Source organism: Malurus melanocephalus, unplaced genomic scaffold (assembly GCF_030028575.1).
Source record: "Malurus melanocephalus ecotype Western Australia unplaced genomic scaffold, MMel_1.1 scaffold_86, whole genome shotgun sequence".
In the NCBI taxonomy this organism is placed as follows: Eukaryota; Metazoa; Chordata; class Aves; order Passeriformes; family Maluridae; genus Malurus; species Malurus melanocephalus.
Genome location: NW_026623318.1, coordinates 1,244,670 through 1,258,980, shown reverse-complemented (window position 1 = coordinate 1,258,980; position 14,311 = coordinate 1,244,670). Strand labels below are relative to the sequence as shown.

Below are 14,311 nucleotides of genomic sequence, written 5' to 3'. Positions count from 1 at the left end.
TCTGTGGCACATTTCATATATCTGGGAAGCATTTGGGACATTCGGGGACAAGGGGAAATTTGGGAGGGGTCTGTTACTGTCAGTATTTCCTGTTTCCTTWTCAGCACATTTGGGAAGTGCTGAACTTCCACTGGGCACCTAAAAATGATCCACAGCAGCTCCTGAGTGGTAACAGCAAATTCACAGCCCATAACCAACAAGATCCACATTCTTTGATGTCATTTTTTTGCCTCCATGCCTGAATTTGAGCTTTTTTGGCGCTGAATTCACCTTTCCATCTGCTCCAGCAAAGCTTTTGTAACCTTTGAGTTTCATAATGAAAGTGGCTGAGAGGAGATGTGCCAGAGCTGGAGAGATGATTCTGGAGCCCAGRATGTGCCAGGGGGACTGGAGAGATGATTTTGGGGCCCACTATGTGCCAGGGGGACTAGACCTGAAGCCTGGGATGTGCCAAGGAGCCTGGACAGAAGCTTCTGGAGCCCGGGATGTGCTCTAGAATGAGACATCCAGAAAGTTTGTTGCTGGGGCCAGGGATGTGCCACAGGGACTAGAGAGAAGGTTCTGGGGCCAGGATGTGCTGAGGAGACGCTGCTGGAGCCCGGGATGCTCTGCTGTGAGCATTAGGGGGCATCCCGCGATATGATAAAAGCACAGAACAAAGGACGGAGACGCTGCTGAGGTTCAGCTCTTGGGAACCATCCATGAGGAACTGTGTGGGTTTAGGAGGGGGAATCGATGGGAGAAGGGGACAAGCCTGTCCAAGACAGGGCTGCCACCGTCTGGAGAAGCCCCTGAGCTGCGGATTCCTGGGAAAAGAGCTGTGGGAACACATGGTGTTGGTCTTGGTGTTCCCTGCCTTCCCGTATAATGGTCTTGTAGGAGAGATGGGCTGTGTGAGGATTTGGCTGAGGCACTGTAGCCATTCTTCTGTCCTTATTCCCTATGATTGTGTGTGTGTTACCTTTAAAATTTCTCATCCTGCTCTCCAGCCTTTCTTGGGAGCGTTCAGGACAAGCCAGCAGCCCCCGGGGTCCCTCATTTGCCACAGAAACCGTTTGTGTCAGCCCCTTCCTTCCTGTGCTTGAACCRGCAACTCTCTGAAAGGAGCTGCCTCTCTTCTTTCCCTTTGATGCCTTCAATCCTGTAAAAGCTGGAGCTGAAAGCTTCTTTAAAAGTCCAAATCGCTTTGTTTTTGTTTTCCCACTCTTTCACGGGGCTGGGAACCCCGCTCTGGTCCCAGGGAGTGCAGGAACCAGACCCTGCCCTGTGCTGGTGCAGCCAGAGCCTGAATTCCTTTGGCACCCTTTGAGTGAGCCTGGCTCCTTCGTGGCTTCTGGATCACAGGGCTTGGCTGCAGAGCCCATTCTGACGGCAAAGGGGGCTCACAGAGCCTGGAGGAATTCCTAGAGGAGTTCCTGGAGGTGCTCCTACCTGGCTGCATTTGTATGCGAGCACAGCTGCTGTGCAGGCACCTTTTGTCTGCACTGTCACATTTCCCTCTCTGTGGCACTTCCCGCCCGGCTCCTTCAGGAGCCGCAGAGCCCGAAATGCCTTGTAAATGAAATGTAAAATCCTCTCTTTTTCTCTTCCCAGTGGGAAGGGGACCAGAACCAGAATGGCATGCAAAGTGCAGCTGCATCTCTCAAAACACTTCTTGTCCTTCCTAATATATTCCTTCCCACATCCCAGGACTTGTTACCGTGCAAAGGCAGTGAGGATTTTGCTGTTAAAACCGGTGCCCCTTCCCTCTGCTCTGTGCTTATTTCCGGTATTTATTGTGGAGCTGTTTCCCAGGGGAGCCATATGGGATCCATAGGTATCCATGCTGCTTYCAGTGCAGCCCCTCTGTCAGAGCAGTGGGTGAAAAGCATTCGTGCCCAAAARAAGAAAAAAMCCACAGCAGAACAAATAAAACCAAATAATCTTGCAATGTTTTAGGTGATTCCCCAGAGCCTGGCAGGGAAGGGGAGCTAAACCCACCAGGTTTCATGATGTGAGTGTGTGAAAAATTGTTACAGAGAAAACACTTTGATTTACCTCCTGTGATTGTTACTTGTTGCTGAGCAATGCAGGATGGATTGTAGTGCACAAATCCAGTTCCACCACAGCCGAAGGAGGGTTTTCTTCTCTCAGGACACCTCGGTTGTGTGTGACACAATGCCAAATGCTTTGGAGCCATAAAGGATCACCAGTGCCGTGGGGCCAGCGGGGGTTTACGGGAGCAGATGTTGGCCGAGTCAATGGCCAGGGAAGAAAAGAATGGGACTTGTTCCGGGATAAATTCCACCTCCTCAATGCCTGCCCTGACACGGCGAAGAGCAGCTGGAAGGAATAATGGATGAGCTGAACCAGGTGCTGAGTTTTTCTGAAGAAATGCAAGAGACAGAGTTTGAAAAGAACTGCTAAGGCAAGTGACAAGGAACAGGGGCCCAGATCCGGTAGGACAGACAGGGCTGTTTCCGGTGTCACCAGCCTTCACCCCTTACCTTTTCTCTAGGAAAACTCAGGGAAAACCAGTCTCTTTTGGACCTTCCCATCTCCTTCAGTTTGGCAGGGCTGGGGAAAGCACTCTGGTCTGTGATTCCAGGGCTGCAGATCCTGGAATAATTTGGATTGGGCTGCAGGAACAAAACATGAAGAACAGGATATGGAAAATAAATATGGATTTAGATCCTGTGGATGGGGTAAAATGGCCAGGACACCTGAGCTGCCTTTAAAAGACTGCAACAAAAACATGGAACAGCATCAGCTCCCATCTACATCCTTTACCTTCTCCTTCCACAGTTTGCCTGAGGCCAGATYTTCCAGGATGGGGTTATTCTCACCYCAGGGTATTCCTTGGGATGGAAGATTTCATGGGAGACTGATACAACTGGGACAGMAAAATACAAGATAAATAGAGAAAATTGCTGTTTCTTTTTTTTTTCACATTTCAAATCTTACTTTTTGCTTGTTTGTATCCACATAARCAAATATATCCCTGGTGAATGGAGCAACTGTGAAAAATGTTGGAAAAAAATGATGAGCTGAGCTGATAAACCTGCTCTGCGCACTCCAGCAGAGGGAGGGAAGAGCTGGGCTGACATTTCTGATAGAAGAAAAGCAGGATCACTGAGCATGAGGCCAGAGGGACCYGGAGAGGTCGCTCAGATGGAGCAACACCTGCCGCCAGCAAAATCCGCTCAGCTTCAACCTTCCCTGGCAGATGTTTGTCCAACCTGTTCCCAGAAACCCTCAGCGGCCACGACTCCGCACCCTCTCTTGGCATTTCTTTCCAGCCCTTCATTATTCCCACTCCATACCCCCAGGCAGCTTTCACTGGGTTTATCTGTGTTTTTTTTTGCTGATTGCTCATGGCTGTGGAGAAAAATTCACTGCCTTCATAAAGCAGGGAGAAAAACAAACCAGTTTGGATTTAATTTTCAGGTCACCTTTAAAAKTCACTGGACTATTTCTAAGCAAAATTCCACTGGCTCTCTACAAGGGGATCTCCAGGCCTTTTCCAAAAGGCACTGGAGAATCCCTGGGAAATGTTCTGAAACCAGCAGGGATCTGGCAGTGAAGTCTCCTCAGCACAAATTTCCTCGGCTGTCTCAGCAGGGAACCACTGAGGTCCTGACGATGGCTGTAAGCCAGGTGGGATCAAAGCTGGCAGGGAAAGTGCTGTCCCCTCTCCCAGATCCAGGTGCTTGGCTCCCTAAAGCTGCTGCCCTCTGCCAGATCCTCTGTGCCTCTTCATCCCTCACATTCCTTGCCCTTTTGGCCACTCCTTCTCCTCATTTTGCCCCATCCTGTTTTTCCCCTCTCCCCTCTGACCACCCTTTGCTGTGCTTCCACCTCCCCCTCCCAACTCTTGCTCACAGAGCTCTCCCACAGCTCCTCTTTTCCTGCCCCCTCCTCTTCCTGCTGATCCCATGTACAACATTCAGCAGCCTGAGGACAACACAGAACTTCAGAGATCCCCTCTCCACCCACACCTTGTATCCCAAACCCAGGTCACCATGCAGAGCTGGASTTCAGAGGCTACAAAAGAACCTCTGCATTTCTCTCAAATCCTTCCTGAAATGTCCTCTTTTCCAACAAAACCTCACCAAGTTTGACTGGTCTTGTCTGCCATGGCAGCCAGTGTTGTCTCACTGCTTTGCCGTGCTCCTCAGCCCACCAGATTGTCCCATCTGCCGTCTCTTGCCTCGATGTGAAATTCTCAGCTCTGACACCMGAGCTGCATTTTCACACTGCATTTTTGTAGCTCCCAGCAAAAGGTGATGGAGACTCCTGGGTGCTCCTGCTGGATGGCTCCAGATTCCTTTAATAAATGCAAATTGCATACATAGATTGAATCACTGAGTTCTGGAGAGGGTTGGGTGGGAAGGGATCTTRAAATTCATCCCATTCCAGAGATACCTTCCACTATCCCAGGATGCTTCAAGCCCTGTCCAACCTGGCCTTGGACACTTCCAGGGATGGGGCAACTGTGCCAGGGCTGGACAGCCCTTTCCATGAAGGAATTTTCCCAATATCCARCCTGAACCATCGGCTCAGTTTGAGGCTGTTCCCCCTTGTCCTGTCCCTTGTTTCCTGGAAGCAGAGCCTAACCCCACCTGGCTGCCCCCTCCTGTCAGGGAGCTGTGGATTCTATCAGACACTATTCCTATGTCTCCCTTGGTCTCCAGTTCCCCCCACTGCCTTTCCTGGATCTCTCTTCTTGCTTCCCCTGGACCTTCTCCCGTGGCTTCCATCGTTGCTTACATGACATGCCCCAAACTAGACCTGCTCTTGTAAACACTCAGCCATTCCTTGTGCTGCCAGACAGCTCTCAGGTGGTTTAAACTGGTTTCTGTCAAGGTGGCTTTAACTTTTCTAAGCATCCCAGGATGAGGTTCTGACAGTCAGGAGGAATCTGGGTGTGCTGTTTAATATTCCCATTGCTGCAGTCACTGCTCTTTCAGCGGCAGCACAGCACCTTATTGTTGTGGTCATCTGCTTGCACTTGGCACCTTTAAAGGCTGGGGTTTTTAAAAGGTTTCAAAACAAGCCAGTGAACTCCTTGGATACCCAGCCTCCTTTGCCAGCCGCCTTCCTCCTTCCCTGGGTCCAGACCAGTGCTCCCTTGCTCCTTCTCCTCATGCTGATGGAGCCTTTTTGTCTTCTTCYTAATGATTCTTTCCTATTTCCATCTCAATTTGGCTTTTCTGGTGTCTCCGCACATGCTTATGCWTCCCTTGTAAATGTCCTTAGTAATTTGACCTAATTCCCACTTCCCATAAACCTTTTTTCTCAAGCCTGAGGTCAGTGAGGAGCTTGTGATGTAGCCAGGCTGGTTCCTTCTATGTTTCCTATTGGGATGGCTTTGTATGTGCTGCTTGCAGCGTTTCTTTGAAGTCCTGCCAGCTTCCTTAACTCCTTTCACTTTTAAACGTGCCTCCCACGAGAGCCTACTTCCCCCTTTTCCAAACATCTCAGCGTGCCTTGTCTTTATTTCTCCCTGTTCTCTCACATCCCTCCATAAGGGGTGTGTATTTGGTCACTCCATGCTCAGTCTTGGTCAGTTTTCCTCCTGCCTTTACATTCCAAACCAATCTCATGCTGCCCGTGCCCCACTCTCCCTCTCCCAGTAGCACCAGTCGGCCCAGTGACAGCAGTGACGCAGAGGAGCCGCCGTGCCTGGAGCTGTCCCAGCCCACGCTGGCGTCACCGGGCGCATGCCCAGCTCCTTGTTCCCACACTGAGCATTTTACAGTTCACGAAGTTAAGAGGATTTTGTTTTTCTCCTCTCTTTAAATCCAACACGGAGTCAGTTTAATACTGGAACCGCTCCCTGTTACAGCCAGGCTGAGAGTAATGGAGTAATTGGTATTTCCCAGCAGTAAATACTGGCATCCTGGTGCTTTCAGGCTACACAAATACCATTTATGGGCTACTCCAGYCAGGAGGCAGCCCAACGATGGTGGGAAGACCGGGATGTCACCAAARTTGCTCCCACGAGCTCCCCACAGTGACCTACAGAACACATCTCCTCCCAAACCTTTGGCTCACCAGGAAGCATCCCAAGGCTTCCCATGAAACGCTCCTGTGCTGGGGGTTGGCAGCTCCCAGGGCTGGTCCAAAAGGGTTTGGGAAAGATCTCCCAAGCCTGACCCTCCTTCCCCTGGGTGCTGGAGCTGGAGGTGGCACAGCAAGGGTGGGATTCATCCGACCACTGTAGCTGTGTGTGACTGGAGCCACTGGTGAACAGAGCCAGGCCATGCTCCTGGTGGAGYCATGATTCAGTGGTGAAAGATGTGGGACAGAAGCACTAACCAAGGGAAAGGAGACAGCCTGCCTCATATTCCAAATATTCCTCCAAGGGAAATGTGCGGGRCCAGCCCTCAGGCAAGGAAATATCCTCAGAGGCATCTAGAAGGGCACAAGGGACAGACATGGCAATGCCAGCTCCTAGCACCTCAGGAAGGGACAGACCAACCTGGAATCCCAAAGGAGCAGCACTCTGTGCTGAGAGCATTGAGCACGGTTTGGAGCGTGCAAGGGTTGACAGGAACCGTGGAGCTACTCCTGCATCCTTCAACCCTTCATGATCCTGACAGGTGCCTGGATGGGGAATTGGGACACTTGGTTGGTGAATCAAGATTCGGTTGGTGAGTTGGGACTTCTGACCATTGAGTCAGGACTCAGCCAGTGATTGGGACTCTCAGACTGAGAGCTGGTGAATCAGGGCTCTCCGTCAGTGAATCGGGACTCTCGCTCAGTGAATCTGGACTCAAACGATTAATCTGCACTCTTGGGCGAGGAAGGTGCACTCTTGGTCGGTGAATCAGGACCCTGGGCAAGTGAATTGGGCCTCATTTTGTGAATCAGGACTCACCCAATGAATCCTGACTCTGGGTATTTTGTTTCAGGCAGCCAGCCGGAGCTTGTCAAGGGAAGAAAGGCTCCTTGTCTCTGGGTCRTGGCTCTAATCCTGTTATGTGTCTGTAAGAGAAAAGAGGACGGCGGAGTGAGGACAGGCCCAMTGCCGATGCCAGTTCCCTTCCCACATCCCATGCCAGCCCTTTTGGCCACAATGGGCCATCTCCCCTCCCAGCAAACCAACCAAGCATTGAAATTTAATAGCTCTCTGGCCTCTCCTCTCCTCTCCTCTCCATCTCAGTGATTAGGCCTGTGATTAAAGCCCATGTGTTGCTTTGCTGGCTGGGAGGCAAATTCCTCTGCAGGGCCCATGAAATCAGTTCTGAGCATGGCACACGGCACCTGCTCCTCGCCCTTTCCTGTGTCCGACCAGGGGCTGACGGGGAGCCCTCGGATAACCCCATCCATCCCTCCAAACCACGCTCCTCCCTCCTCTGGGAAAGCCAGAGGGGATGAGAGGGCTGGAACTGGGCTTGTGTCCTCGGGGAAAACGGAGGCGCAGCGAGGGACACTGACCCCAGAGTCAGATGGGGCTCCGGGGCTCATGGCTGGCTGGAGAGAGGCACGGAACATAGGCTGTGCCTTCCCGCAGGAAACAGGAGTGCACCAGGAAGGTGAGTAGGGTCTGACGGAGGGGGTACAGCTGGGGGGGAATGATGGGGTCAGAGCAACACCTCAGAGCAGGGGTCAGGGGACAAATCCTCCCATGCTCTCAGTGCCTGCATAGGAGCAGGAGCATCCTTCGACATGCTGAAATCCTTGTGACCCRGTTTTGTCCTGAATCCCAGTCCCTACAGCCCATGGGGTTGAGTGGCTGCAGCTGAGGATGGCTTCTGAATCTGGCACTCCTCCGTGGTCATCCTTCATGGCTCCAAGACAGGGCCTGCACTGAGGAGCTACCACCCAGCTTTGCAGAGGGGATGGTCCCTCCACTGCCCACCCTGGTCACACCGGGCTTCTTGGAAGGGACAAAAATGGGTGGTGAGGGAATGTGGGCACCATTCCAAGGTGGGCACCTCTGTGGAGCTACGGCAGGTCTGGGATGGATGGGCTGTGCTGGGATGGAGAGGCTGTGCTAGGATGGAAGGGCTGTGCTGGGATGGAGGGGCTGTGCCGTGTCACCCTGAGTTCCATGGTGATACCATCCATGCTGGATGGCCTGTGCCAGTCTCAGTTCTACAGTGACACCATGGCACATGTCTCCCCAGGCAGTGTCCAGCCAGACCCACAGGCACCATGAGGAAGGATCCCCGTGAGGAGCAGAAGGTTTCCAGATCCCACCACATAGTTGGGCCCCATCCCACTCCGTGTCTCCCTGCATCCCACTTTGCCAACTCCCTCCAAGGGCAGCTGGAGATGGGGGGGGTGGCCTCCCCCATCCTGCACTGCCCCTTTCCTCCCCTTCCCTGYATCACCCACAATGTTACATCATTCTGGGATTCCCAATCCCCTCCAACATCCCCGTCTTTACACAACCATTTCTTCTCCCCTCGCTCCTCATACACAAGCACAGATTCTCTCCTGTCACAGCGATGCTCGTCCCAGTCCAGCTCCCTTTCCCTCCCTCCCCATCTCATGGGAAACTCTGTGCCCAGTCTCTACCAGGACATCCCACCTTTCTGTGATTTCCTCAGGCATCAGCATCTCCCCTCCTCTCTGCCGGGCTCCTGCTCCAGCAGCACATCGCTCTCCCCCCGCCCCATGCTTTKGATTGCTGTGTCCGTGTTCCCAGTGCTTTATCCATGGTTTTACCTGTCCTACAGCTCCTCTGTGCAGGAAGGGGAATGGCAAAGATCAAACCCTGCGGGTGCCAGCGGCCGCTTGCTCTGCCTCGCGTGTCTGCCGGGATCTACCGCCAGCTCYCACCACCACTCCTCAGTTTTTAATCTCCCCGAGCGAGCCGAGAATTAATTATTTAGTGGCTCACAGGACGCATCGGGAACATCCGATCCACGCGGAGCTGCGGCTTTGGCTCCTGCCTGCCCCGGGAGAACGCCGGGAGAGACTGGCTGCATCCCCGACGTGCCACACACTTAATATTGTCTGGTGATTAATGGCTTCATGTCCTCTCTCACAAGGAACGTGGAGCTGGCTCGCWGATGAACCTGTCTCCAGAAGAAGACGGTTCCTGTGGGAAGCAAGASAGACCTACGGCCGGAGGGGAGGGTGCTGGGAGAGCTGGGGTTCCCTAGGGAGAGATCCCTGCTCCATGCTCGATTCCAGGGATGGCCATGGGACGAGCCCGACCTTTCCAAAGCCACCAGGGCAGTGGCACTGGTTCTTGTCCACGTGGGTGAAAACAGGGAGCTGGGGGTGACAACCCTGGGGCRTTTCACCAAAATTCCACCAACATCCTCCACTGCAGGAGACTGATGAGGCAGGAGTGGTTGGGAACCATTACCCCGTCTGCACCCACATTGTTTGAGGGGACCCATGGTGGGGACAGGGATGGGGATGAAGCAAACCCTGGAGCATCCCAGCCACCTCCACCAAACATCCCAGGGTGTCCCATCTGCTCCCAAGTGTGTCCAGGGTGGCAGGATGTGCTGCACCTGGCAGAGACAGGAAGGTGCCTGGAGAAGGTGAGAAGGGGGAACCAYGCACCCACCACCCCCGGGTGACACTCAAATGGGACCCTGTGGAAGCAGGGACTGAACCCCACCGTGTCCGTGTTGGATATCGCAGGCACCGGCCAGAGGCTTAACTTTAAAAAAAAATGGTTTATTTATTTCAAGATCTTCCCTTTTTTTTCCTCTCATTTTTTTGTTGTTTTTACCTGTATTTCAAAAAAAGTGGGGCAAAAGTACAAAAAAAGTCAGTTGCGGAACGGCAAAGGTTTAGAAATCACAGCGCGGAACGAACCCAAGCGAAAAACACGGAGCACGAACCAAACACCCCCACAACACGGCCGAATTATTACTGGATTTTTTGTTTTCCTCTGTACAAAACACACCAAAGCATGCCACGGAGCGGGAAGGGACACAGCGGCGGGAGGGGACGGCTGTGGATGCGGGTGGGAGCCTGGCTCCCGCTCCCGCTGCCGTCCCCACCTCTCACGTCAGGTTGTTCTGGAGGCAGTTGAGCTCCCCCACGTCCTGCTCCCCTTTGCCGCCGTCGTGCTTGGGCGACGTCGAGTTGTGGATGTTAAACGGCTCCTCGTCCTTCAGGCAGGATTTCAGCGAGTCCTGCAGCTTGTGGGGAGCGCTGGGATCGTCCTGCGGGAGACACGGGGGTCAGGGGAGGGCCGCGATGGGGGCGAGACCCAGCGAGGGCACTGATGTCGCACTGACGCCTTGCAGAGAGCCACTGCAGGGGACAAACATCCCCCCCTCCAGCACAGATGGCGGCACTGGGGAACCGCGGTGCTCCCGGCGTGGGGAGAAGCTCCGACCCCCCCGTGGTGACGCMGTCCCCCAGCACAGCCTCCCCACCTCGGGGTGCTCCGGCCCCCAAAGCCAACAGCGCCCACGATCTGTGCCAGCCGTAGGAACCTGCGCCAGCCACAGGCACATCCCCCCGGCCATTCCGCCCACCGTTCCCACCCGATTTCTCTTCCCGTTCCCAGCCCGGCGCATCTCCTCGTCCCCGCGACAATCAGCCACTCCCGGCGGCGCTTGGCAGGAGGCCAGAGGGGTTGGATTTATTGCGGTTCCTCAGCGTACAGCCGGTCCCCCGCGCCGCTGGTAAAGCCGGGCACGCCTCTTCCCGATGTCCCCCMGCTGGAGCATCTTCCCGCCCCGGGGCCGGGCTGTGCCCCGAGTCTGTCCTGCATCCATGGAGAGAGCGGCCCCTCCGGCACCGGGGCCGAGCTCCGGCTGCGCTGGGTGACGGCTGTGCCCGCACGGGCCCGGCGTCGCGGGCGGGACAGGAGGAGCCCTGGCGCGGGGGGCTGGCAGGGCGGGCCGGGCCGTGCTGGTGACGGTGCTCCCGGTGCCACACGGGGAGCGGCAGATGGACGGGGACACCCAACGGCCGGTGTCACGCAGGGACAGGATTCTCCATCTCCTAGGCAGTGACGTCTGGCCAGTCCGGAGCTGGTGCCATTGGCTCCACCGCTGCAAGATCCCCAAAAACCCCTTTCCAGGGGTGTTGACCCTGCTGACCCCTCCTCATCCTCGGAGTGCTGCATCCCAGGCACCGCGTGCCAAACCCTCCACATCCGGAGGGGACGAGGGATGGGTCAGAGCCCATCGAGAGGCCGGGGAGCGCACTGAATCCATCCCAAAGTTCATCCTCTCGGCAGCAGGGAGGGAGCCGGCCCCGGAACCTCCTGCCAGGGTGGCCGGGCTGCGCCGACGCTACGGCTGCTAAAGGCGGTCGGAAGACAGGGAACACCGGCCGTGGGTAGGGAAAGGCTAAAGGGACCTACGCTCCTCCTCCGGCTCGCGCTCTGCAAAGCCCTTCGCTTCTCTCTGTTCCGAGTCGAAAGACAGGAGGTTGGAAAGGCATCCTGGGGGATGCCGGAGGCTGCATCCCAACCACGGCAGCATCCCAGAGAGTGTCACTCTCCAGCATCCGGAGTCATATGCTGGTCCTTCCCAGTGATACCACAGCCAGGGAGTATTGTCTGCCCGGGCTGTCCCCTCCCTGAAAATTTGGGCACAGCCACCCCTGCCACCCACGCACAGAGCTAAAGCCACCAGAACTCTAGATGGTGGCTCCCCAGGGAGCCACACTGGCAGGAGGGGACAGGGAGAGGACAGAGGGGTGACACTGACCCCCCACCTGGCCTGGGTCCAGTTTAGATCATTGGGGACCCACCAGTGAGGGGACAGAGTTGTGACCATGGCGGGATGGGGACAGGAGGACAGTGCTGGGATCATGGAGGGGGCACAGGTGAGATGTTACCGGACAGAGGGACAAGGATAGGATAGAAAGTGGTACAGGGGACGGTGCCACACAGCTCCTTACGTTTGGGTGGGAGCCCTCGGCGATGGTGGAGAGGGAGAAGTTGTCGTTGTGCAGCTCGGACGGGGTGCGGTATCTGCYGGGGTCAGGAGAGCAGGGGTGAGAGCAGGATCCCCCAAACAGCCCCTGCCCACGTTTTGGGGTGACTCTGGTTTTTGGGGGGTAATTGGTCCCAGCACTGGAGGTCTGGGGGAGTAAATGTCCCCAGGGATGGGAATTCGGGCTAAATACACCCAGATCTGGGGGCTTTGGGGGGCAAAATGCTTCGAGCTGTGTGGATTTAGGGGCTAAATGTCCCTAGGGACAGGGATTGGGGGGCTAAATGCCCCGGATCTGGGGGCTTTGGGGGGATAAATATCCTCAACTCTGGGGCTTCGGGATTTTACACCCGCAGTTCTRAGGGGGGCTGGGCTTGAGGATTTAACATCCCCAGAGACAGAGGTCTTAAATGTCCTGAACTCTGAAGGTCTGGGATCTAAATGTCCCCAGGGATGGAGCTGAARCTAAATGAGCCCAGTGTGACATTTGGGGGGTTTGGGGGTAGCCCTGCACTGGGCAGGGGGGCTGGAAGGGCAGCCCAGGGCAGAGCTGGAGAGGGAGACCCGGGAGCTGGCACGGAGCTTCCCTGCTAATTACACTTGGCATTTCCAAACAATAATTAACAGCTCATTAGGGACCGGGCTGGGAAGGCTCCCTCCTCCCTGTTCSAGGGAACTGGACAGCAATGGCTGGGGTGGGGGGAGGGGGTGACCCCAACCCCCTTCGCCGTCACCCCCCAGCCCTGTCCCCAGCCGGACCGTCCCCGATGGCWGCCCAGCCGCTGTCCCCAGCTCCCAGCGAAGCAGATTAACTGGTGCCAGCCAGGAGCAGCTTTGAGGGATTAACCGTGGAGCAGGAGCCATATCCACGTCTCCCGCCTCCGGGAGCTTTCCCACCCACCGTCACCGCATCCCCAGCGGCACCGGGGGTCTCGGTGAAGCCAAAAGGACAGGCTGGCACCCACGAGGGTGGGGACTGAGCCGGCGCAGCGGCTGCGGGGTGTTTGTGGCCAGCCCGGGGTGCCCCCCATCACTCACTTGGTCTTGCGCAGTTTGCTGTTCTCCGTCTTGAGCAGGTAGAGCTTCTTGGCGAAGAACACGGTGAGCATGAAGAGCAGCAGCACCACGAGCGCGGCCGAGCCCACGGCCACGCACATCACCTGGAAGTCGGTGACGATGGACTCGCAGCGCGTGCCCTTGTGCCACGTGTAGTCCTGCGTGTTGCACCTGCCGGGGGACGCGGTCAGAGGGACCCCCCACCCCAAAACGCGTCCTCCCGCCCCAAAACGTGCCCCTGTCCCACAGAGCATTGTCGGGGGATGCGGTGTTTGTACTCGGGGGGATTACGGGTGCCTGAGGAGGACGGGATTAGCAGGTCCCCGAGCGGGGTGGCACCGAGTGAGACGGGGACACTGGGGGATGCTGGGAGCAGGGTCGGGGTCTCCCAGACGACGCCGGTGCCCCGCACCAGTGGCTTCCAGCTCCAGGGGCAGCGGAGGCAGGGATGGGGTCTCCCACGTTCCCCCGGGCTCGGCGCCAGCCGCARGGCACATCCCGATGCGTGCGGCACAGCCGGCATCGGCCTCCCGGGCGCAATCTGCCGGGGCCGATTAGCGCGGCCGCCCCGCAGCCTCGGCTGCGCGGCCCTGACCTAATTCCTGCCCAGCCGCCGCTCGGGGGGCAGGGAAACCCCTCTGCAGCCCGGCGGGATGGGGCTGCGGGGGTGCCACCGGGCTGGGGTGCAGGGGGATGGAGAGCCCGGGGACCCAGCAGAGAGAACAGAGCCCAGGAATGAGGTGCGTGGAGGATGGAGAGACAGGAATGGGGTACACAATGGATGGAAAGATTGAGAACGCAATACCAGGAGGATGGAGATCCAAGGGATGAGGTGCTTGGGCTCGGACACACTGGGAATGGGGTGAAAGAGACAGAGATGTCAGGAATGGGAGATGGAAACACTGGAAATAGGTGGTGCATAGGTGGTGGAGAGCCCAGGCATGGGACGCATGGAGGATGGAGAGACTGGSACTGGGGTACACAAGGGATGGAAAGACTGGGAATGAGACACACACGAATGGGGCGGGATGGAGACCCCAGGATGGGGCGCAGGGGATGGAGACCCCGGGATGGGGGGATGCAGGGGATGATGTGCCAGGAATGGAGAGCCCAGGGATGAGGTACAGGGGATGGCGTGCCCGGGAATGGTGGGCCCAGGGATGGCGATGCCCCACAGCCCCCAGTCCCCCGGGGCCCCGTCCCTTACCGGCAGAAGGCGCCGTGGCTCTCCACCAGGTAGCACTGGCCGCCGTTGTGGCAGTAGCTGGGGACGAGGTCGCAGAGGGAGCGGCAGGAGCTGTTGTGCCGCACGTACCCGCTCCGGCACTCGGAGCCGTTCTCGGGCGGGCCCCGCTCCCCCGGGCGCGGCCAGGCCGTGGGGCTGCCCCCCGACACCCCGGACG

The 14,311-nt window shown here is 56.7% G+C and overlaps 1 protein-coding gene across 1 annotated transcript in view; it reads right to left on the bottom strand.

The window, feature by feature from the left end:
- Positions 1 to 9,612: 9,612 nt before the first annotated feature.
- CSPG5 (chondroitin sulfate proteoglycan 5) overlaps positions 9,613 to 14,311 on the bottom strand; it is a 7,226-nt gene continuing 2,527 nt past the window's right edge. The window contains exons 2-5 of the mRNA XM_057367877.1: positions 14,116 to 14,311; positions 12,891 to 13,079; positions 11,818 to 11,890; positions 9,613 to 10,121 (exon numbers count right to left, since the gene is read on the bottom strand). The exon at positions 14,116 to 14,311 is cut by the window's right edge and continues 1,101 nt beyond it. Of these exons, the coding sequence (XP_057223860.1) occupies positions 9,960 to 10,121; positions 11,818 to 11,890; positions 12,891 to 13,079; positions 14,116 to 14,311 (620 nt within the window). The 3' untranslated portion in view covers positions 9,613 to 9,959. The remainder of the gene's footprint in view (positions 10,122 to 11,817; positions 11,891 to 12,890; positions 13,080 to 14,115) is intronic.